At 41.7% G+C, this 24762-nt stretch overlaps 2 protein-coding genes and 1 long non-coding RNA gene across 7 annotated transcripts; 2 read left to right on the forward strand and 1 right to left on the reverse strand.

Annotated features, from left to right (window-relative positions):
* Positions 1-514: 514 nt before the first annotated feature.
* Positions 515-2450, reverse strand: LOC112843519 (uncharacterized). Its single transcript, XR_003215916.1, has 2 exons — positions 1540-2450; positions 515-1466 (listed from the first exon to the last, which is right to left on the reverse strand). It is a non-coding gene; the product is annotated as an uncharacterized LOC112843519 (long non-coding RNA).
* Positions 2451-2913: 463 nt separating this feature from the next.
* On the forward strand, positions 2914-5986 carry cd164l2 (CD164 sialomucin-like 2). Of its 3 annotated transcripts, XM_003444126.5 has the most exons (6): positions 2914-3376; positions 3793-3879; positions 4016-4108; positions 4190-4231; positions 4399-4558; positions 4777-5986. In XM_003444126.5, exons 1-6 carry the CDS (start codon positions 3052-3054, stop codon positions 4790-4792), a joined length of 723 nt encoding a protein of 240 aa, XP_003444174.2. In that variant the 5' UTR covers positions 2914-3051; the 3' UTR covers positions 4793-5986. The 3 variants fall into 3 exon arrangements, with proteins under 3 accessions (XP_003444174.2, XP_005478688.1, XP_025758135.1); XM_005478631.4 differs by lacking the exon at positions 4190-4231; XM_025902350.1 differs by lacking the exon at positions 4777-5986 and having other exon boundaries at positions 4399-4562.
* Positions 5987-7007: 1021 nt separating this feature from the next.
* On the forward strand, positions 7008-24225 carry LOC100696348 (synaptotagmin-like protein 1). Of its 3 annotated transcripts, none has more exons than XM_005478634.4 (15): positions 7008-7386; positions 9970-10096; positions 10427-10581; positions 10701-10776; positions 10857-10911; positions 10993-11029; positions 11111-11151; positions 14129-14242; positions 14380-14546; positions 14649-14751; positions 14864-15025; positions 15409-15487; positions 15576-15675; positions 16434-16639; positions 22776-24225. In XM_005478634.4, the coding sequence occupies exons 2-15, from the start codon at positions 9972-9974 to the stop codon at positions 22916-22918; spliced, it is 1563 nt and encodes a 520-aa protein (XP_005478691.1). In that variant the 5' UTR covers positions 7008-7386; positions 9970-9971; the 3' UTR covers positions 22919-24225. The 3 variants fall into 3 exon arrangements, with proteins under 3 accessions (XP_005478691.1, XP_005478689.1, XP_003444173.1); XM_005478632.4 differs by having other exon boundaries at positions 7013-7386; positions 10671-10776; XM_003444125.5 differs by having other exon boundaries at positions 7199-7386; positions 10430-10581; positions 10671-10776.
* The last annotated feature ends 537 nt before the right edge of the window (positions 24226-24762 follow it).

Consider the following 24762-nt stretch of genomic DNA (forward strand, 5'->3'; position numbering starts at 1 on the left):
TATTTGTCTTGTCTTTTTGATTTTTAGTATCGCTTCACAGAAACACACTCCCCCACCTGCCCTACAGTAATACAGCAGCAGGGGATTCGTGGCTTCCCCCGGTTTGACACGAAGCGTAGGACGCTACAGGCTGGAATCAACAGCTGTCTGCGTGGTGGCGCACGGCGCTGAGCTAACTGGGGGAATCTCGTCTTGTTCGAGCCATATTAGGACACGCTTCCTGTCGATACACCCCTCCTACGTCACCGAGCTGAGTTGAGGCGCAACACTTGTCACCTTCGTAAATGTCGCCGGTATTAAGCAGCTTCTACAAATTTCTGCAGAATCACGGCTGCTCTGCTCATGTTGCCCACTCCTTTTTACACAGCATTAAACTATTTTGTTAAAATATTAACTGTGCTTTACATTAATGTAAAACACTTAATAGTTTTAGATTATTTGTGTGTGCGTGTGTCACCCTGTCCTTTATGTCATTTTATGTTTTCTAATACTAGCAGTGCTCCGTGGAGTGGAAACTAGTCTGTGGCCGGTGTTGTGGATTGCTTGCCCACAGCGGAGGAGGAAATCGTGTGGAACAGGATTGCGGAATATCCCTTTGTGTGTGTTTTTTCTTTGCTTCCTAACACATACGAGCTACTCTGAAGAAAGATCTATCCAGACAATGGGTGCCAGAGCATATGAGATGTGGGAGTTAAAGGAGCCACGTCGGTGTGAGTGGAGGAGGTGGCGATCATTGCATAAAGCTGCAAAGTTTTGTCGTGATCCTGGACTCGGTGCACGTTTTTTTTTCCTGCGGCCTGATTGGGGGCTGTGACTCAGTGCATCTGCATCACAAAGCGACAATTTAAAAGGTCGGAAGCACTTGTGCATTTTGTGCTGATGCATTTGCCCAGCTGCACGTTGTGGAGCATAAATAGCGAGACCTGAGCACCTTTATACTCTGAGCTCACCCAATGCGCCACAGGTTTTTGGAACATGACGCAATTTTTTTGTAATGTTGCCTTTCTGTACATCAACACAGTCACTTTAAAATCAAACAACCAGGATGTGATTCAGATGCAGAGTCTGAGCTTTACATCAAATGGTTTAACAAACATGAAGCAGTCTGAAGTCTAGAACACCTGGGCATCGTGGACAGATTCTCTGTGCCTTGTTTAGATGATGTGAAGGGTTTTTCTTAATCAGATGTTTTTTGTTGCTTTTCAGGCCTTTTTGTGTAGCTGAGAAGGTCAGTTGTTGATTTGTCCTGTCTGTCACGATCTGGTTGTAGGGACTCAAGCGCAGAGCGGTTAGATGTCTCCAAAAAACAGTTTATTTACGGCACCAGTGCACAATATATATACAGTGAAGGGAATCCCAAAACTCCAGGGAATCACAGGGTAGCTCTCTCACACTCGCTCACGTCTTCTTGCCCACACTCACACACGTTCACACGGCAGGGAGGTCGCAGGTCCGGGGGGGAAGGTCTGAAGCAGAAGAGAAGGGAAGTCACAAACTAATCACAAATCACAAGTTCACAGGAGCTGTGAGAACACTAACGTCAGTAGTACAATCATCCAGCGACGAGAGGATCTGTGTTCCAGCCTCAAATAGTGCTCCCGGTGATGACAGGTGATTGTTGTCAGGTGTGTGGGCCAAGGGCGGGAGCCCACAGTGAGCTCCGCCCAGGCAGAGAGGGAGGGAGAGAGAGAGAGAGAGAGAACCGAAACAGCAAATGTAGCCTTGTGGGGCCGGCCGGGCAGGCACGGAGACCATGACAGTGTCCTATAAGGATTTTGCTATTTCTCTAACAGGACTATTTGGTTTTTCAGCCTTACCTCCATCACCTAAATCTATGTCTCTTTGGACCTCATGTTGAGAGTTCTGTTGAAAATCTACAGAGTTCACCACTTGGAATCAACTCCAGGTCTCTCACCAGCTTGATTTGTCATGGAATAACCAGGAAACATTGCTCAATTGCTCTTGAAACTGCTTATATCATGCAATACTTTTGTTAAACCACTTGAAGTAAAGCTCAAAGTCTGCCCCTCATTTACATCTGGATTGTTGGATTAAAAAACAAAACATACTTCCGTGATTTGTAGACAAACAGAAAATGTGTCATTGTCCAAAATCCCATATGGACTTAACTGTAGTTTCAAACAATAATACTCAATACTCACGTCTGGTCCTTTACATCCAGATCCAGCTTTACCAATAGGAATGTGCAATTTAACTGTAACCTCTTCCGCTTTTACAACTAATCACACATTAACAGTAACATTACTACGAACATCTCGATGTAGGCTAGTGTCACAGAGTGTTACAATGGAGGTTTTTTTTGTTTCTTTCTTTGCATTTATCTGGGATATTTTATATTTATTTGCACACATAAAGTACAAGAAACATATTCTATCAAAAGAAGGGTGGTGATGCTTAAAAGGTATACAATAAAAAAGTTTAAAAAAAATCTTAATTTCATCACCGAGGTAAAAACATGAGTACATATTAGATAAAAAACCAATGTACTTTTTTAGCAGACGCCTGTTGGAAATCTTTAAAGGGATATGAAGGCCTTATTAGATCTAGATCAAGGTCTATTAAACCTTCCTCTACTTGAATTTTAGCTACAAGAGCAACACAAACCTCAGGTTTAAAAGGTCAACAGCATTTTTCAGCTATTTTATTCTTGATATCTTCATGGGCATCACATGGCATTTGGTTCCGATGAAGCTGACTGCTAGTGACTTTGATGATCACCCTTTTCATGCTGTAAAATATCAGCATCTGTTTAACTGAAGCGTAGACACTCAGGGTCCTCACAACATGGATTTTAGAAAATTTAACAAGGCAGGCAACCACATCACTAAATCCAGTGTTCCAACAGGGAAAACAAAGAACCTTGTCATGCGTTTAAGTGCAGGTAACATCAAAATGAACACCAATTTAGCTCAGTTTATTCCCAGTCCTTCTTTAATTTATAGGCTTCATAAGGACATATGTATGAATGAAGGTGTGTGTATGCGTTCACCGCCTGCTTAGGTAAACAGGTGTCAGTCCGTTCCAACTGGCATGCATTTCAGGTGGCTTGAGGTGGGCCAATTGGTTGCCAGGGAACCAAGTTTAGTGGCGCTCATGTTACACAGATCTCCTCACTCCTATCTGTCATTGTGTCCTGGTTATCATCACCTCCAGAAACCCTTTCGAGGACAAGCTGAGGAGACTTCAATTCAAAGCCTTTTTTTAGTTTTTAAAATCAACTCACTTTTAAGTGCCAACGTTTCCAGGTGTCGCTCGCAGGTGTCTGTGGCAGTCAGGATGCAGCTGGTGGCATTTACTGTTCTCTCCTCCACTCTGCTGCTTCTAGCAGTGATCCCTTCTGTGTATCTACAGCCAGGTATGGGTCTATCCATATGTTTTATTTTCTTACAGCGTGTCCATTTCAGTATATTTTGCTCTGAACCTGTTTGTGTCTTCCTAAGCTTGCCATCTGCAGTCTATTTTCGTGCAGTCTACTTTAATCTGTTGTCTTTCTTCATTAATGTCTCACTTCTTATTTACTGGTAAGATGGCTTCTTGTCTATTATTGCTAACACACTGAGAAGCAGCACAAATAAGAGAGTTTAACAGGAAGCAATTATCTTTTTTTGTCATCATAAACTTCTCCATTCTGAGATACCGTCCAAACTAACAGGATATCATATAATAATGAAGCTGCTTCAGTCTTTCTGTGGGAGAATAAATGGGCACTGGCCAGCCAGCTGGGTTTTGATTGACACTGCTAATTAACTGCCAGTGTTGTCCCTCCTACAGATTGTTCTCAGGCCGAGTCATGTGACCTGTGTGTCGGCGATTCCATGCTCAACCTGACAGGCTGTGTCTGGAGGCTTTGTCCAAATGGTGACACACATGTGCACACACACACACACGTGACCTCTGATAGTAATTCAATCATCGATGCTGCTGTAACACTAGCTCCTCTGGTTTGTACAAGATCACTGAATTATTGAGTGATGCCAGGGTCTGTCTCCCTCAGGCAATGATACAGGCATGTGTGTGACCGATGAAGGGGATTCGGCAGACAACGGCATGAACTGTAGCTGGACCAGAGTGTCTGAATTGTGCACAGGTATTAAAAAAAATTAACATAATGGGGGAGGGGGTGTTTTTCTGCCATCTTCATAACCCTGTTACATAATTCATTCCCCAGTTGTAGAGAGTGTCGCTGCGGGAGGTGGTGAAACCGTTTCAGGTAAACTGAATCAACTCTGCTTCAGACGTCATCTCCTAGTCCCATAACAGCTGACTAAAAGATTCCCTAAAGGCAATCCAGTCATCTCCACCCGCTAAAAACCCTGTCAGCACTTTATAAATATATATAAAAAAACAACCAGTGAATTCTGTGTCCTTTCCCTCAAGGTGATGACAGCAACACCAACTCCTCCCCCGAGTTCTCCCAGGCCAAGTTCGACATGTCCAGCTTCATAGGCGGCATCATACTCGTGCTGTGTCTGCAGGCAGGCGGCTTCTTCGCCATGCGCTTCCTCAAATCCAAAGAGCAGAGCAACTACGACCCCATGTGAGTTTATGCGCGGAGGTGTTGGAGAACTCAGAATCTCACACGTTTGTGCGAAACGTGTTAAGTGCAACAGCAGCCTCTGGTGGCAGGAATCGTCAACAACACACGATGCACAGCGCAAACGGTTCACCTTCAGCATCTCTGCCTGTGTTGTTTTGATTCTGATCACACACACTTCCCATCTGTCTATACACACTCTTCTGTCTGTCTTCATGCAGAGAGCAGCCACAGTGAAGACAAGATAAATGACGGACAAGCAGACGGTGCAGAGAAGGACAGCAGAACGGTGACTCATCTGGTTATGACGACAAGATTTTTTTCCCCTCTCCCTTTTTCCCCCTGTCGTTTTTTTTGGTCTGGTCCCTGTGTGTACCCCCTGGGGGATGGGTGTGTTTGTAAGAGGACATATTCCCAAAATACTGCATTGTGTAACAAGTGTCTGTGCATGAGCTCACTGCAGTATTTACAGTTCACGATCAGTGTGTTAGATGCACGGTCAAGCAAGACTTTGATTTCTGCAGAATTTTATGCAACTGCTTTGTGATCATATAATTCACCTTACATCTTAAATTACGGTAATTTAGGTGTTTATACTGTTATAAATAGTGTGGTGCAGTTATGTTATTAAATGTAGGCTGTAGTTTAGAAAAGGTCACAACAAACATTTTATCCATTGTCTATGAGTAGATTTCTGTTCATATGCATTTTGATAACTTTCTAGAGTTTTTTTGAAACAAAAAATAACCAAATGTTAACCTGTAATGTATGAAATTATTGATTAATATAATATAAATATAGTAACCAAGGTCCTAAAGTCCACTCACAGGCTGTTATACCTCTTTCCTTTAAGTTGCAGTGAGTGTTGGTGCTGCTGCTGATGCAGTGTGCAGCTTGTATAGCCACTGACATCACTGCTTCCAGCTTTGGGGTCGGCTGTTTTATGGTGGCCTGCTACTGCCAGTCTTATTTTAGTGGGGAAAAAAATAAGCTACAGCTCGGAAACCTGCACCTCACTGATGGAAAAGAAGTGTTAGAGATAACAACTGTGATGACAACCTGTGAACCACTGAGAAAGACACACCATAACCTAAAACCTGAGCCCTAATATCAGAGTCAGGATTTCAATCTTCATAAAAACCTCCAGTAATGACTCCAGTGGTGCATTACTTTTATTTGGATGCTCTTACTCTAAGTAGTTCAGACAATTTCTATCTTAAAAAAAAAAAAAATCAAAGTTGTATTCATGGAGAAGAACTCTGACTTGATTTCTCAGATTTATAATAAAGTTTGAACCATTTGATTGCTGTTATAAAACAGGTGACATAGACTTGATCCTGTTTAAATAATACTAATGTTGGTTAAACTCATTAATATGACCTGTTTGATTTTTTTGTGATGACACTGGATTTTCTGAATAAACTAGGAATGGGAACAGGTGTCTCTCAGTGTGTTTGGTATGTCTTTGCTTTCTTGCATTTAAATATGCAAACACAACTTGTGGTTGCTGAGTACTTAAAGGTAGAACAGGAGGCAGAGCCTGCAGCTTCAGGCCCCTCTTCTGTAGAACCAGCTCACAGTTTGGATTCAGGGCACAGACAGCCCCTATATTTTTTAAATCAGGCTTAAAACGTCCCTTTTTGATAAAGCATATAATTAGGGTTGGATCGGGTGACCCTGAATCCTCCCTTAGTTAGGTCTAGGCTGCTGAGGACTTCCTATGATGCACTCAGTGTTTCTTATTCACTCACCTTAACACCACTTTGCATTTAATCATTAGTTATTAATCATTATATTCTCCATGTCCTCCCCTCATAACCTCCAGCTGGTCACTGCAGATGTCTGCCCCTCCCTGAGCCTGGGTCCGCTGGAGGTTTCTTACTGTTAAAAGGGATTTATTTCCTTCCCACTGTTACCATGTGCTCACAAAGGTCATGTGATTGTTTGGGTTTTCACATTCAATATGAAGCAGCTTGAGGTGACTGTTGTTGTGATTTAGCACTATATAAATAAAATAGAACTGGGCAGAGGAACTGAACTATGATCTGCTTAATACCAAGGACCTGTTAATAAAAATCACCTGTGCATGTACCATATCTGGGTGTCAGTATGGACCCCAGTATTTGGCACTAACAGAGCACTGATGGGACTCTTTAGGGGAGCAGAGTGATGGCTGGTTGGATCCTTTGGTCTCTGTCTGAGCCAGGACCTATACAGGCTTGAATAAGTCCACACAAAAAAGCTTTCCCCAACTGAGGAGACTGTGGCTGTCGTCCAAGTTTGGTGACAAAGGACAGAACTGGGCCTTTTTCTCTCTTTCATCCTCCCCTCCCCTCCCCCCTCTGCCTTGCACACACTCACACAATGCAGTTCCACTGAGGGAAAGGGAAGTCCAACACCTTACCAAATTTAAACTGAGTCTGGTTACACGTATGGGTCTGTGTTCCTCCTCAAAACAGGCAGAAGGCTCGATATCTGTGTGCATGTTTGTGCACAGTAAGGCAAGGTAGGCAAGAGTGTGTGTGCTTAGCAGGTGTGGACAGCTACAAGATACATCCCACCTCCACCCTGCGGTTTGGTAAAACATCCGTGTGAGTCATATCACACAGTCAGACAAATACACAGTATCAGCACACACACACACACACACACACACACACACCCCTTCACAGCTGAGAGCAGCGCCTGTGCGGACTAATTCTGGAGGGCGTGTTCACTCCGTTTACTCAGCACACAAGCGTCGACGTACACAGACAAACACATCGCACTGAGAAAAACTTTTCCTGAGAACTTTTCCCCCCCGATGGAACCAGTGGAAGCTGTCAAATAAGGTAACCCGGTTTTTCTTTCTTGTGTTTCTTTCTGTGTGTTTCTAATAGAAAGGAGAGGACAGAGTTTAATCTTTAATCTTTAAAGGGAAAAGTTGCGACAGGTGTTTCCTCTCTCGCGGTAGATTCGTAATGAGAAGAAGTGCACTGGCCTATTTCTTTTCCCCCTAAAGGGCACTTCGCGTAAATAAATAAGCCTAAATAATTAAACCTATTAGCAGTTTTAAAAACAAGTGTTCAGTCACTTTTATTGGTTTAAACCTATATAACAATAAAAAAAACACCAAAGGAGTGCTTTATGGAGGAAAAATTGATAAGAACAACAACGTTGTTATTAATATTACTCGGTGTGTTTTGTGAAAACTGAGCACTCTGTGCGTGGCGTTTTCTAACCTACCCGTTGACAGGCGAACACGTTCCTGACGCGCATGCGTTAACTTCTCTAAAGTAACTAGCCTAGACATGAAAACTCATTAACAGTTATTACATGGTGGTGCAGAAGGTTAGATCATCCATCTCGGCCTTACATTAGCTGAAAGTGAATTCAGTAGAAGGTTGTTATTAATCTTTTTAAATGTAGTTTTTTAGGCTGTCTACAGTAGAGTACTTAAAGTAGGAAGGAGTGAAAGTCATTGAAGCAGACAGGAAAGGCTCACCTGGAACAGCATGTATCAAAGCTTCAAAGAGTACTGCATCCTGAAAGATACCAGTGAGCTGGCTTCAGGTGATTTAAAGAAAAAAAGAAACAGATTTATTATAGGTTTCCTCTTAAACATTTCTCTACTCTGTTTCGTGTAAATGAAATTTTGTGCAGTTTGTAACCTTTCTGAGCAAAGTAGTGTCATCATTAACCAAATTTTACATGTGAGGAAAAAAAAAGTTTACAGGACTCTGCTCAGTCCTTTAAAAAAAATAAGTACACCCTATGATTAAACCACTTGTAGAACCACCTTTAGCAGTATTAACTTGAGGTAATCATTTTCTGTGTGACTTATTCCCCCACAAAGGGTCAACATATGTGGATGAATTCGGGCCAGTCTTCTTACACAATATCATCAGCATTGCTTCAGCTCATTGTGGTTTGCAGGCTCTCTTTGATGCACAGCTGTGTCGCCACAACAGTTCAATCAGGTTAAGGTCTAGACTTTGACTGGGCCATTGCATCACCTCGATTCATTTCATTTTCAGTTGTTCTGCTGTAGATTTGCTACATTTGACACTAGAATATTTTGGTTATACAGAGGGGCTCATGGTAGGCTCAATGACTGTGAGGTGCCCAGGTCCTGTGGCTGAAAACCACATCCAAAACATCCCCCCCCACTTCACCACCTGCTGACAGCTAGTATGAGGCGTTTGGTTGTCATGTCCCCCAAAAGGGCTAAGGGGATGAGGAGTAACAATAGTAAGTCCAGGAGAAAAAGAAAAGACGAAAAAAACTTTTATTAAAAAGGACTTAATTCAAAGAGATGGCTACACTACTATATCAATCAAACAAATATATCAACAAACTAAAACACGCTGAAAAGAAAGGAAATCATTAACAAACCAAAAAAAACAGTGCTGATGTCAGCAGCTACTCACTGGTAGCTCAAACACACCACTAAATGCTCTGTCAAGGCACACCTCCAACCAGTAATTTGCAGCTGGGGGGAAACAACTGGTACCTCAAACCCCACACCTAAGCTCACCACAGCACTCACTCTGAGTGACTAAGTAGGCCTTCACCAGCTTTTATGCTGTTTGGTGGTTAATTGCTGAGTGGAGCCAGCTATGCACCAGCTCCTCAGAAGAAATGGGTGGCTGCTGAAGTCAGAAGGAAAGGAAAACAGGACACACACGCAAAGTTTGCTAGGGCGTGACAGTATTGCTGTGCATCGTGGCTAAACACTTTGGCGTTGTCTCTTTAAAGGACATTGTTTCAGAGGTCTTGTGCTGCCGCGTTCTTCTTAGAGATGAGAGGATATGTCCTGTTTGACACTGTCATGAATTTAACATTTAACATGCTAACTGTGGCTGTAGCTCTTGGGTTTTCTGCAGTTTCTCTGAGCATTACATGGACTGACCTTGAACTTAATTTGATGGGACATCCACTCCAGTGAAGAACATGGCATTGTGTTAGCATAGAAGTAAAGAGCAGCAAACTTCCCAAACTTGTGCTTTTAAAGAGGCACTCACACTTACTGATAATCATAAATGAAGTGCATTTGATTAGCAGGACCTGGCTGCTGATTACCTTCTTAATTCCAATGGGAACAGCAACATGTACTTAGTTTTTTATAGGAATGTGAACTTTCTTTTTCAAATGACTTTAACCAGACAAACCTTCATTACTGTTAAGAGGTAATAAGGAAAAAAAAAATCTGGAAAGGCTAGTTTGCAGAAAAAATGTTTTCAATGCACTGAAATGAAGAAAAAGAAACAAAAAAAGTTTTTGTAGAACAGTAGATTTTAAATGTATTATAATGAACCTGACATATTGCACATTCATGTTATGTTCTCAATGTCTAATGAAAGCAGTAAGACTGTACTGTTGACTGTACTGTACTATTTGTGTAATGATAATAGTCAAACACACTTTTGTCTTAGGCATGGAAGGAAAGCAGGGAGAATCCTCACTTGACTTGAGCCACCTGACGGAGGAGGAGCAGACGTCCATCCTGCAGGTTGTACAGCGTGACTTGGAGTTACGTCGCCGTGATGAAGGACGTGTAAGGTCAGAGGTGACTATTTATTAAAGTCTGACTGATACTATGTGTGCTAATCTCTTCAGATGTTTGTAACCGTATGGGTGGGATCAGGCCTCAGGCATATATTACTTTCTTTGGTGCTGGTGCAAAATCTCCCTTTAGTGTTCAGGTCAAGTAAGACACAGTTGGTGATTAATTATAATTATTTCCTTAACCTTCGTCACATGCTTTTATCATTTTTTTTGCCTTAACTTTTAATTTAATTGACTTGCATGGATGGCAATTTAGAAAAAAACTTTTTTTAATCACTGCTTTGAATATCAGGTGTTACAAAGAGATTCTCTCTGTTGATGAAGCAGAACCCTCGAGCAGAGCGAGACAAACTCAACCCTTCTGCGCTTCCTGTCAGGGGCGTGGTTCAGCGAGGAGTGTAGCAAACGCCATCGCAACTGGACTTCGGGCTGCGACCTGGTCCACGCCACCATCCGCCACAGGAAGACAAAGAGCAGAGGTCAGTTTTCAGTTCATGTAGTACAACTGTCAGCGATCAACAGGACTGTTTTCTGTCTGTCTGTGATCACTGTCTGTGATTGCTGACAGATGTGCCTCTGAATGGACTTTTCAACATAGAGCGAGAGGACAACAACAACACTTTACTCGAGACTGAAGGAAGTGTGAAGGACAGCAACCAGGAAGAGACTGATGGGTTTGTGGGGATGACTGTGAGACAAAACGGACTGATTGTAACATTTATCTGCTGCTACATCTCCCAATATTTGTTTTCAGGACTCAGAGTTTGAAGCCGGTACCCACATCCACAGTAGATGGACCCGTGTCACAGGTTGGTGCATGCATTCTTCTTCCCCTTTTTCCATTCTTGAAAATGTGCCCTAATAACCATGTAAATACGGATAATTTACAGGGTCTCCAGCACAGTAACAGCTCCTCATCATCCAAAGGTATTAAATTCCTCCCCCGCTGTGTCTGTGCCTCTCTAGCCATCCCTCAGTAAAGTTATTAACTCACTGTTGTGCTCACAGAATGTGAAACCAGAAGTAACGGCCACTCGGAGGAACCTGAGGTGATTATACCACACACCCACAGATTACCATGACTAATGGTTTTGGCAAACACTGTTGAATTAGTCTTTATTGTACCTCCTATTCAAAGACACTGAGTCAATATTTGTCATTTTTTCAGTGTATAAATCCAATAAACATAGCTGATGCAGTACTCCAACGATCATTTTCATACAGTGGCTGCAGAAAGTTGCGCATTTTTTGTTGTATATTTAATTATAAATTGATGAAATCAGTCATCACTTACAATCCGTTTTTACTCGATAAATCAAAATGTCTCATTTATTAAAATTTCAGACTCATTGCTTTGGTTCTCGGGAGGCTGTGTTACAGTTGCAAGCAAAGGAAAAGAGGAACTCAGCTAAACTCGTGCAGCATATAGAGAATCAGTTTTATCAGCAGACTTAGCAAAACTGCAGTACTCTGCAAAAGTCTTGAACCACCTTTCATTTCTTTATATTTTGCTTCCAAGAAGTCAAACTTTCTTGTAGTTTTTTTTAAGTTGTTTTGAGCACTAGTTCTCAAGGCTTTCTGAAGGTCTTTCAAAGTTTTTCTTAGGGTGCTTTTTCAGTCATTTTTTATCAGTCTGACCATTTTCAGAGGATAGTTTTCTTGGTTAGTTTTTGGATGAATAACTGCACCTAATTCAATGGATGAACAAGTGATTAATCTACATGCTTACATACAGACTATTTAGCAACAAATAAATAAATAATCTGACCCTTCAGTTGATCTGTTTTCTGTTCACTGAAGCCTCATCACAAATGGTCTCAGTAGGGAGGTGGCTGTCAAGTAGCCATTCTTAAGGAAGGGAAACGGGGAGAAAAAGCTCAAGTGTTGAACTGAAAATCAGTGGCAACAGGTCTGATAGAGTGATGAATTCAAATGTGAAATTTGTCATTTAAATCTGTAAAAACCAGTGGAGCATTTGTCATGGTTTGGGGCTGTATGGCAGCTAGTGGTGTTGGAGATTTTGGCAAAGTTGATTGAATTATGAGCACATAAAAGTACCATCAGATTTTGATCCCCTATTTAATACCATCTTTAAAGCAACTGATTGGTAACAGTTTCATTTTTCAGCATAATAATGATCTCAAACACGCTGCTAATGCAGTAGCAGCATACATGGATAGAAAAACAAACAATGGGAAGCTTTCAGTCATGGAGTGGCCTCCCCAGACAGGGACATCAACATTATTGAAGTACTGTGACAGAGAACAGAACAAAAGGAAGCCAACATCCAAAGAAGAGCTGTGGACGTCCTTTAGGAAGCCTGGAGAACTATTCCGCAAGATTACTTGATAAGACAAGAAAGCTTGTCTAAGAGAGTTCAGACTGCGCTGAAGAATAAAGGTGATCATACGAAATATTGACTTCTAACGTTATTAGAATTGTATTAACACTGTTTTTCCCTTCTATACTTTTTTTCCAAGCACGTTTGTATGTTTCGTTTAGTTCCTGCACCTATTTCCAATTTTTCTAGCAACAAACAAGAAACGAGGAGACATTTTTGCACTATTATATATGACCCAGAGCTTTCATCCCTAAACTAGTTACACAGTGAATAAACTAAATTATCAAACAAAGCTGCAAGGAACAAACTACCTAGCCTGCATCTTTGAAAGTTGGAGCTGAAAGAGATTGAGGTGATGAGAAGAGAATAGTCCTTTTTGTCATTGTACATGTACAACGAAATTATGGGTCCTCCATGGCAACAGTGCAGGAATAAAATATAAATGGTAAGACAGCAGGAAAAGATAACAAACAGAGCAAATATATACAATCAAGAGGAATATATGCAAAACAAGAGAAGTGCTTGCTTAGTAGTGCAAAAGACTTGGTCTGAGTATAGAGTCCATATGTGAGTGGCCTGAGTGATGAGGGTTACTCAGACCATGGTTCAGATTGATGAGGTGAGGTGTGGAGGATAGTCCGACTGACCCATGACTCAATTTATAGATGAGACTTAAAACAGCCCACTCCCCCACTGATTACCTATAGAGCAGCAGAGTGGATGTTCTGAACTTACCTGGCTTATACAAGCGGAAAGTTCAATTGCCTGAACATGGTTTAGAAAAGCACACACCTTTGTTGTCTGTGTAAAGATCTCACAATCCACTCTGCATGTCAGGACAAAGATCAAGCCATGAAGCCCAATGAATCCTCCATATCCCTGTGATAAAACTCTGGAGAGGGATAAAGGGCAAGGGCATAGAGAAAACCCATTTGCAAAGCTTTCAGTGTCCCCAGAAAGAAAAAGGAAGCTCGCTTGTAGTTCATCAAACAGCAATGAAAAGTCTTCGAGAGCAGGAGGAAAAAGATTCTCTGGTCCAATGAGACAAGAATTTAGCTACTATTCATGGAGCACGAAGTAAAGGATAAAGTCTGAAGATGGGAAAACTCTTTGGGTTGTTTGTCAGCTGGACAAAGCTGAGGGAAGGCTGAATACAATCAAAGACAGAGAGGTCACTAAAGAAGCGACCTGACATGGGGATAAACACATCACCTTTCAGCATATCAGTGAATCAGTATTACTCTGGAGTGTTTTCTGGCAGTCTGGACTGTTCAAGGTAAAATGAGATCTGCACGGAGAAGGCAGCAAAGGGGTTGATGGATGCTTTCTCGATCCGGTCTGATGAGTTTGAAGGAATCTTCTAAAAAATAATATTAGAAATAATCTAGATGTGTGAAGCCAGCACAGAGTTATCGAAGAAGACTGAAATCTGTTATTGCAGCCAGAGGGGCTTCTACTGAGTGGTAAATTATGGCTCTGGGTACTTTTGTAAATGAGACATTATTATGGTGTATTGAGTGTGTGTGCATGTGTGTGTGTGTGTGTGTGGGTGGTTGGGATGCCACTTTTGCCCATTAAAAACTCCTTCAAAGTATACTAAAAGTATATGACAGATGTTTTGTGTCTAATTATAACGCTGCATAAGAACTGTGAGTGTGTGTCTGTATCTGTGTGTGTGTGTTTAGGAAGACTTGATTGACAACTGTAATGGGGACACTGACTCGCTGAGCAGCCTGACAGAGACGGATCCTTCTCTGAGAATTAGCAGCTCCACCAACAGTCTTCATTCTGGCTACGTGGTACATGCACATACACACGCACAGCATACTTGCATGCACGCACACACATTTGATTAATTGCCTATTTGGCGACGCAAGATGACTCAGCTCAGGACAATGACGTAGGAGCTGATCTTTCCTTTGCGTGTGTGTTATAGCTCAGCGGTAGCATGATGAGTCTGTTCAGCTCGGGGGACTTCGGAGTGGTGGAGGTGAGGGGCCGTATCCAGTACTCATTGGCTTACAACAGCCAGAGGGAGGAGCTGCAGGTCAAAGTGTATCGTTGTGAGGACATTGCTGCAGCACGCAAGAACCGGTCTGACCCGTAAGTGACTGCATGTTTGCGTGCATGTGAAAGTAGATATTCAATCAACGATATCCGGGCCCATACGGAACCAGTCTAACAACGGATGTGTGTTTTTCACAGATATGTAAAAACCTACCTCTTGCCGGACAAGTCAAATCACAGTAAGAAGAAGACTTCAGTGAAGAAGAAGACCCTAAACCCAGTTTATGATCAGACACTCAGAGTGAGACTCTCTGTTATGTTACATAAAGTGTCAATCACAGAAATCCCCCACCAGCATTTAACATAAAGTTACCTAAATAACAAAAACACTCTCATGATGTATGTTATTTCAGTATAAGGTGCGGATCGGGGAGCTGCGGAGTCGGACCCTGAACCTCTCTGTGTGGCATGCCGAGCCCCTGGGGAGGAACGTATTTCTCGGGGAGGTGGAGGTGACTCTGGCGCTCTGGGATTGGACCTGCACACAGCCTCTGTGGCAGGACTTGCAGCCACGGGTAGGAAGGACCTGGCATCAACGAGTGGCATGCAAACACACACTCTTGTAGTTGCACAAATTAGTGTGTGTGTTTGTGTTTGAATGGTGCCAGATAAATATTTACCAGCCCACTGTTGTGCCTGCATCTACATTTGTTTAGTATCTGGGTGTCTTTGTAGCAGCAGTTACGGCAGCTTTGTTGGAGACAGAATGTGGGGAGGTGTCTCTTGTGTCAGGGAGAGCTGAAGGGAGAGGAAGACATGCTGTGAATTTCAACTAGGTTTTATGTAACCTTAATCTTTCTCTGCTTCCACACTTCTCCTCCTTCCTTTTTTCCTTCTTTTTCATACTGTCATTTCCTCTGACTTCATCTTTTTTTATTTTATGTATGCTCTGTCACAGGTTTATCTGAGCCCAGACTCCATTAGCAGTCGTGGGAACATCATGTTCTCTATTAAATACATCCCAGAAGGATATGAAGGTGAGGAAAATACCTTAATACAACACGGATGCACGTTATATCTATGTACCACAATTACCCAAATCTCATGCATTCGGTGTGTGTTAAGGTGGCGGTTTGCCTCTGACCGGAGAGGTTCACATCTGGCTTCGAGAGGCTCAGGGTCTCCTGTCCAACAAAGGAGGTGCTGTAGACTCCTTTGTTAGAAGGTGCGTCAGCTCTGCACCATACTTCCTGATATTTTGTCATCAGTTATGTACTCTGGCATTACGTACAAGCAGCACATTACATGTCATGTTGCATTCTTATCAGTAATTACAGAGTTCCCCGTATTTTCATGGGGATTTTCACAATACATGATTCAAATGTGGTCAATCTCCCCTTCAGGGTCATGTCGTTGTGCACCTCTGCAGTGCTTCCAACATGGCTACAAAACATTTCCTAAAAACTATATATTTTTTCACTCTACTTTTCATAGATGCACTCTGAACTTGTGATTATACACTGCATATCCTCCAAAACTAAGTGGCAAACTTTCATTTTGGAGAAGTGGATAGATGTGCAAGTTGCAAGTGAGGCTGGTGGTGAGCAAGGATTTGTTGGCATGGCCAAAAATGTTCAGACAAGCATGGTAACAAGGTGGTTTCTATCAAAAGCACATTATGGTAAAATTACCTTAGGAAAAATAGCAGATTCACATGGTCAGGTGGTCAGAATGGGAGTCCTGTGGAGCAGTTTGGAAACTAGCAGTCACAGTGGAAGTGGTCCAGAGGTGCATAAGGAGATAACCTTGAAAGGAAGGTTGGCCAAATTGAAATCATGTATGTTTTTTGGATTTTTTTTCTTTTTTTTCCCCCAATGGGCAAAACATTGTGATAGCATTTCATGAATATTGAATTATTTCCGTATGCCTGTAATTTGAGGCTGTAAATAATCCCACTAATTTACTTGCTCCACACCCCACAAGCTACATACTCCCAGATGCAAGTCGTCAAAGTGGTCAGAAGACCCGGGTGGTGAAGCACTCCATCAGTCCTACCTACAACCACACCATGGTATACGACGGCTTCCATACCAGCGACTTGAGAGAGGCTTGTGCTGAGCTGACAGTGTGGCAACGCGAAGGGTTAAAGACTCATGTCCTCGGGGGCATCCGTCTGAGCTGTGGAACTGGTTAGATCATCTATATTGCACATTTTAATAGTTTAACTGAAAGTCACATTTAAAAAGACCCTAACTATTTAAGGTTATAGAGGAAGAGGTGATATGGAAGGAAAAATTGACCTCTGAGAATACAGAGAAGTAATGGAGCATCGTAATAAGGTCACATATTTAAATAATTTGTGTTTTTTGAATAGATTGTGGTAACTGTTACACATAAATTACAGCTCAGTAGCTTATTTTTCTGAGTACTAAGCTCTAATATGACCATTTGAATATTATAAGAATTGGGTAGAAGTGGAATCTGACTATAGAGTGTGTAGCGATAGACATTACTACAGCAGTCTTGCGTGTAAACCTTTTCCAAAGTGGCTAGCTTGCACTCTTTAGTGGCTTAATATTCACGGAGAGAAAATAACGATAGCCATCTTCCTTTTGGCCTGGGAACCACACTGGCCATTTTTTGCGCATGCTCACAAGAGAAAACAATAACAATCTCGTGCACGCAGGCACGCACCTCTCTGACGTCATCTCGTCACTTGGACATGACTTTGCTTATAGTGAAATACTTAACACTCCCACTCAAAGACATGTTCGTTGTTCTCTGTAATAGAAAATAGAACAAACAAAAAAAATATACAGATATATTTTTCAATACTGGCCATACTCAAAAAAAACTTTGCATCGCTCCTTTGTTCATTTTTTTTTTTTTTAGGATTCTCTGTGCTGATCCATTTTATTTTCCAAATAGATACTCCTTGAAACTCTCGAACTTGACCTTTGTCACTGACTTAGTAAGAACATCAGCTATCATATTTTCAGTAGGGCAGTACTCAATAGATATCTTTCCCTCAGTGTGCGCAGATCGAACAAAGTGAAACTTTATATCTATGTGTTTGCTCCTCTGTGTGCATACCGGGTTCTTTGATAAAGCTATCGCCCCCTGGTTGTCTTCATATATCTTAACAGGTACATGCTCTCTACTATCTACTCCTCTAAGTAGTTGTACAAGATACATACTTTCTTGGGTAGCAGCAGCCAGCGCCATATACTCTGCCTCACACGTAGATAGAGCTACTGTTGACTGTTTTCTGCTTTTCCAGGATATAACTGGACCATTTTCAGTTAGACTAAAACAGTATCCAGTTGTGCTCCTCCTGTCATCTTTATCTGACGCCCAGTCAGCATCACTGTACCCTTCAAGCTTTAGACCTTTCTCACTTTTGTGATAGTGAAGCTCTTGGTCTCTAGTACCCTTCAAATATCTCAATAGATGTTTTGCTGCAGACCAGTGCTGTTGTTTTGGTTCCGCAAGATGTTGTGATAATTTACTAACGATCCAGCTTAGATCGGGTCTGGTGCATGTCATAATGTAAATCAAGCTTCCCACCATCTCTCTGTACCCTGTAGGATCAATGATCTCTCCTTCACTGTCAAAACTTAACTTTTGCTCGCCTGGCGTGAATCTCGGTTTACAATCGGACATCCCCAATTTTGTCAGCACCTTTTCAATATGTCTTTTTTGAGTCATTTTAATCTCTCCCTCACCCTGTGAAAAATCGATGCCTAGAAAATGTTTAAGTGGACCCATGTCTTTCATCTTGAACCTTTTCTTTAACACCTCTTTCACATCCCTGAGTAAGGTGTTGTCACTTGCTGCTATGATCAAGTCATCTACCCACACTAATAGAATGACCTTCCCACTCTCAGAACCTCTGTTGTAGACACAATGATCAGCATCATTCTGGACAAAACCATTCTCTTCAAGGTAATCGTGCAGTAACAAGTTCCAGTTACGTCCCGACTGTTTTAAACCATACAGTGACTTGTTCAGTTTACACACTAAGTGTTCTCCTGTCTTGGATTTTACCTCAAAACCTTCTGGTTGCTCCACATAAACTTCACAGTCCATCGGAGCGTGGAGATAAGCAGTCTTTACGTCCATTTGGTGCAGTGTGAGGTCTTCCTGCACCGCCACCTGCATCAAAGCTCGAACAGACGTCATACTCGCTGTTGGTGAAAAAGTCTCTTTATAGTCAATCCCTTCTTTTTGTCCATATCCTTTTGCAACATACCTTGCTTTGTAAGTCTCAGATCCATCTGGGCTTTCCTTTACTGCATACACCCAACGGCCTCCCACTGCTTGTTTACCTTCTGGCAGTGGCATCAAAATAAAAGTCTCATTTTCCTTTAAAGAGTTCATTTCCTCTCTCATGGCATTTTTCCACATTTTTGATTTTTTAGAGTCCATGGCTTCTTTGAATGTTATTGGCACCCCATAAGCCACTTTATAGAAATAGTCTACACCTTCATCATCATCATTGTCACACTCAGTTTTGCATTGATAATCCTTTAAATACTCTGGAGCTTTTCTCTGTCTTGTAGGATATCTCACTTCTTCTCCTTCCTGAGTACTTTCTGTTGAATCTGCCCCTGTAAACTCATCTAGGTTTGGTTCTACACTCGCCTTTGGTTCTACTTCATTTTGGTCAACCATGTTTGGTGGTGTATTTTTGTGGATCTCAAAAACATTTCTGACGTCAAAATCTGTTTGTGTCTGACTGTCTGCACTACTTTTAGTAAGACATTTTATCAGCCTGTGTTTTTGGATCTTTCCTACTTCAGGATAGTAGACATTGTAGGCTGGGCTATATTTGTCATAGCCTAAGAAAATTCCCTTTTCACATCTAGAGTCCAGTTTCTTTTTATCCTGTTTGTACACGTAGCACTCAGAACCGAATACCTTCATGTTTGATAGGTCAGGTGTTTTTCCAGTGAATACACAGTAAGGAGTCTGTTCCAGTCGCCTACTGTAACATCTGTTGCGGATTTGGGCAGCTGTTTGCACAGCATACGTCCATAAATGCTTTGGGAGTTTGCTCTCCAACAGCATGCATCGTGACATCTCAAATAAGGTTCTCCAACCTCTTTCTGCAGTTCCGTTCTGGTGTGGTGAGTAGGGTGCACTAGTCTCGTGCCTTATCCCATTACTCCTGAGTAAAGTTTGGAACGGTTGCCCGGTAAACTCTGTACCATTGTCGGATCTTATACATTTTATCTTTCCATATGGAGCTACGTCTGCAATGAACTTTTCTGTAGCTTTTGTTGTGCCACTCTTTGCTTTTATAAAGTACGGAAAAATCATTCCACTGTAATCATCAGTAAATGTTATCGCATACTTGTACCCATCTTTGCCTACTGGCTCTATAGGGCCACATAAATCTGTGTGTACTAGCTCCAGTATAGTTTTAGCTTTAGCATCTGCCTGTCTGTTTCTGTTTTGTGTGAATTTTCCCTGTATGCAAACTTCACAGTTTTGGTTGGACCCTTCCTGTTTTCCTTTTATGGTCATGCCTTTAACCACCTTTTCAAGTTTTGCAACATCATCTAGGTTACAATGACCAAGTATTCTGTGCCAGGTCTGAATATCATGACAACCATATATCTCATCAACATTTTCATTTTCTACAGTGTTCAGGTAATACAGCCTACCGTACACCTTCACCTCAAATTTGGTTCCATTTTTGTGGAATAACCAGTTATCCCCATTCTTGAAATGGAGTTCGGCTCCGTTGGCTGTTGCTGCTTTAACTGAGAAAATGTTCTGAGGAAACGATGGGACGAAGAGTGCTTGCTTCAGCCTTGTTTTCACCTGCCGTCCCTCGCTGTCCAGGATGTAGATCTCTGCGTCGCCCCTCATCTTCGCCATTCCTTTCACCTTGGTTCCATCTGCAAGTTCGATCACGTGGTTCTCTGGTTTGAAGTTCTTGTCCACTGTCTTGAACTTTGTGGCGTCGTTAATCATGTGTGTGGTGGCACCGCAGTCTACTAAAAGACTTTTCTTTTCTTGTTGCATAGGACAGTCACTCATTTTAAAGAAACAAAAGGATGTAGCCTCTTCCTCTGCTTTATTCATGTAGTCACGTCCTCGTCCACGACCGCGTCCTCTTCCTCGTTGTGGTGTGCCCCAGTTTTGCTCCTCTCTCTTTAACTGGGGATCTGCAAGACAAGTCCTGGCCATGTGTCCCTTTTTACCACAGGTGTAGCACTCGATAGTAGCCATGTCCACTTTCTTTCCTCTCTGTCTTCCCCGCGACCTTGTCCCGCCGATGGTCTTCATCACGTTGTCCTCCTCTACACTCACGTCACTCCTCCCGTATCTTTCGGTACTCTCGTAACTCCGCAGTTTTGTTTTAAACTCGCTGAACGTTACCGTGTCATTTGTCTGAGTGATGTGCACGACAAAGGGTTTATATGAATCAGGTAGCCCTTTTACTACCATGGCTATCTGGAGTCCATCACTTATATTTTCATCAGCCCTTCTTAATGACGTGAATATAGTCTCTGCTCTGATAATATAGTCAGTTACTGTTTCTTTACTAGTCATCTGGAGGGAGGACAGTTCACAGTATAAACTTACGACACGTGGTTTGTCTTTTCCTGCATAGTGCTCGCGGAGAATCTCCAGCGCTTTTCTTCCGTTATTTCTTGCATCTCTCATGACCAGTGACAAACTCTTGTCATCCAAGCACTGTACCAGCTCTGCGTATGCTTCCCCGTTCTTCGCTTCGTCTTCGGCGCGGGCATCCTCGTCGTCCTCTGCTTCCTGCTGCAGGACAGCACCGAGGCCGCGCAACTCCATGTGCGCGAGGAACCGCGTTTCCCAGAGCTCGTAGTTTTTCTCATCGCCGTCGAATAAAAGCTTAAACCACCTTTGGCTGGTATGACTGGGCCCATAACCTGTAGCGATAGACATTACTACAGCAGTCTTGCGTGTAAACCTTTTCCAAAGTGGCTAGCTTGCACTCTTTAGTGGCTTAATATTCACGGAGAGAAAATAACGATAGCCATCTTCCTTTTGGCCTGGGAACCACACTGGCCATTTTTTGCGCATGCTCACAAGAGAAAACAATAACAATCTCGTGCACGCAGGCACGCACCTCTCTGACGTCATCTCGTCACTTGGACATGACTTTGCTTATAGTGAAATACTTAACAGAGTGACTATAAACAAAGGTGATTCTAAAAGCTTTTTCAATAATTTTTCTCCGTGTTTTGCTGGCTATTTTTTATAACTAGTGAAAAACAGTGAAAAATGGTAAGATATCTCTGCATGATACATCCTTACCTGCAATACTATCTAAGAGCCGCGAGTGATTAGGGACTGCATTGTTTCCTCTTGTCTCCCTGTCTGTTGTTTGTCTCTGTAGTTGACTGGAGGCTCTGACAGGATCTCCTTGTCTTTGTGCTAAGCTTTTCAAATGGTGTCTCGTGGGTGCTGTGATACTTCACAGGTTTGCAGGAGGAAGGCACTTCCTGTGTTCGGGGCTGGAACATTAATGCAATTGTTGCACTTGTCTCATATTTCAATAGTAGGCTTTGTCAACCGTGTCTTGAAAACCCGTCTAATTTTTTTCTAAAGTGCTGATAGTTGAGACAACCTTAGAGTGAAATGCACACTGAACTAATGCCTGCTGGCATGTCAGGCATTTCATATGGTCGTGTCATCGAAGCGAGGTCACCTCGCTGGTAATGCCGCGTCTCTGTTAGTGATGTTACAAAATCCTCGTCTGCTTGGTTGCTTTTGAAATCTACCACATAGACTGCAAGACAGATTTAGCAGGTATGTCTAGTGACATAAAGAAAACAGTTTAGTTTCCCTCAAGTACTTATCCTTAATACTGATGGTGTTTTTTTGCTCATAGATTGTGTTACTGTGCTTTATATGGAGTGGGAAGCACTCAAGATCAAATTGCAGGCAGAGCATCAGCTCCATTATGTCTCACTGCGAGGAAGATGATGTCAGAGAGTGGTGGGAAGTAACAGCTTTGAAGGATTTTTTTTGTTACAGACAGATTTTGAGCAAAGTTGTGTTCTTCAAAGGGCAGAGCAGACTCCTGTTGACTGCTGAGGCTGTTTGTTGCTGTCAATTTTAGCTTGGAGGCTGTAGTCACGATTTCTCAATGGCTGTATGCAGAATTTTAGTCTGTTGGTTAAAACTTTTTCCTTCTTCAAATGGAGTGTATGTGCATGGATATGCAGGGAGTGTTTACATGTTTTTGTTTCCATGACCTCTTTGAGAAAAACAGCTGGGGTAAAGTCCACAACATAAATAATGACCACACATGTGGGTTTTCTGTAATTCCAGGTCAGAGTTACGGTGAGGTCGTCAGCTGGATGGATTCCACAGAAGAGGAAGTCACTGTGTGGATGTCCATGATTGAGAACCCAAACCACTGGATTGACGCAACACTACCGATCAGAACTAACCTCACCCAGCGGTCTGAGTGACTCAGACGTATCCTGCACTCAAACGGAATTATTCGTATGCACGTTGCTATTATGGTCGGACTGAAGGGAAGCCATCTTCACATCAGAACATTTACCTCTCTGTCACAGTGATGCACATTTAAACACACAGGTGTTTTTCATATGTTCATACTATATACTGTACATGGCACAGAAACACACAGGGAGGTGTAAGCAGTGGTATAATATTTTGCCTTAATGGAGTGGATTGGATTGGTTTAGTCTGGCTCTAATCTGGCAAAGAGGCACTTTTTTGTTATTCAGTGTAGTTTATGATGTACAAATCTAAGTGTTGAGTCATCAGTGCCCTGGTTTAGTGACTTCTCTGTGATATTAAATGAAGTAAGAAGGGGGGTGGGAGGTCTTTCCTTTTATTTCAAACTCAGTCTCAGCCCTTTCAGACAATTAAGAAAAGCCAGGCCTGATGACTTTCACTGTGAGAAATTCTCCTCATTCAGATAATTGTATCTTTTTTTAGGTATCATTATTGTAAATAATTTGGAAAGTCCTTGCAGCTGAATTCACTCAGCTAATCTCTTTTGACTGAATAGCTGACTACCAACTTGTGGTCAGACTGTATACAAATTCTCGACACAGGGGCGCAGTGACGACTAAGGTCACAGGCAACGAAGAGAGAAGAAAAGGGCTTGTTTCCATGTTTCCCTAAAAATAAATGTTATTTTTCACATCAGCTATTCTTCTTTATATTTTTCACCAAGAGACAAGAAAGAATTTACTACATGAATCATGTTTCATAACTTGTCCAGCAGATGGCAATATTTACAATACTTTTTCAAGCTGGAATAACAGTAAGTGTCTGTGTTTTTTGTCTTAACGTTTGTGATTTCTGCATCTCATCGCAGGTTTTCCTTAAGTTGCACCTTTCTTGTTGACACCAGATACTGGAAGTCCAGTATTATTGGTATAACGAGGCTGTTTGAAGGCAATATTAATTGTTGAAAAAACGTCTGCAAGACACTGTAAGAATCAAATGTTATTGGTTTCATAGTTTCCCCTGAAACACTAAGCTCTTGTGGTGAATTTTTAAATGTAGGTCATTCTGTCTTTATTTAATTAGATTTACTAGTTTATTACTTTTTATTATTGCCTTAGATAGTTATGTAATTCTAATTTTGTGTGCCCTGCAGATATTCACCATTGAGGTTTCTTTCTGAGAACTGCAGTCTGTTTTATATCTGCTTCACAACACTGTCTGCTTAAAATAATGTATTAATAATCTGCTCCTGTAAACTTTTTGTCATGAGAAATTACAGGTTGTCCTTGTTTTCTCCTTGACTCATTTTTCATGTCTAATATGATATCTAGCCGAGAGACATCAGTTGAAAATTACTTCTAACTCTAGCAGGTCCACGGTGTTGCATTATCCTTGAAAAACTAAATAAAAGTGACTGTGCACTTTTATTTTGTGGGGGGCTGATGGTGGATGTACTCTCCTTACATATCTGTTATGTATCTATTTGCATTAGACCCTCAAAATTGTCCTTTGAATCATCAGATATACAGTGCTTTGAAAAAGCATTTGGACCTTTGTGATGTCTTAGTTTTTTGCATATTTGTTACACTTGCATGTTTCAGTTTCAGAACAAATTTTAATAAATTAAACAAAGATAAAAGTAAATTGAAGTAAATAAAAAAATGCAGTTTTTAAATGATTTCATCCATTCAAGGGAAAAAGTTCCCCCCAGTTAAATCATGAATTCACTTTAACCACATCACAGACCTGTTGAATCAAGAAATGACATAGTAATAGAACCTATCACACAAAGTGAAGTGGATTAAAAGTTTTCAAAAAGTAACACATCATG

The sequence above is a fragment of the Oreochromis niloticus genome, linkage group LG22 (genome assembly GCF_001858045.2).
Source record: "Oreochromis niloticus isolate F11D_XX linkage group LG22, O_niloticus_UMD_NMBU, whole genome shotgun sequence".
In the NCBI taxonomy this organism is placed as follows: Eukaryota; Metazoa; Chordata; class Actinopteri; order Cichliformes; family Cichlidae; genus Oreochromis; species Oreochromis niloticus.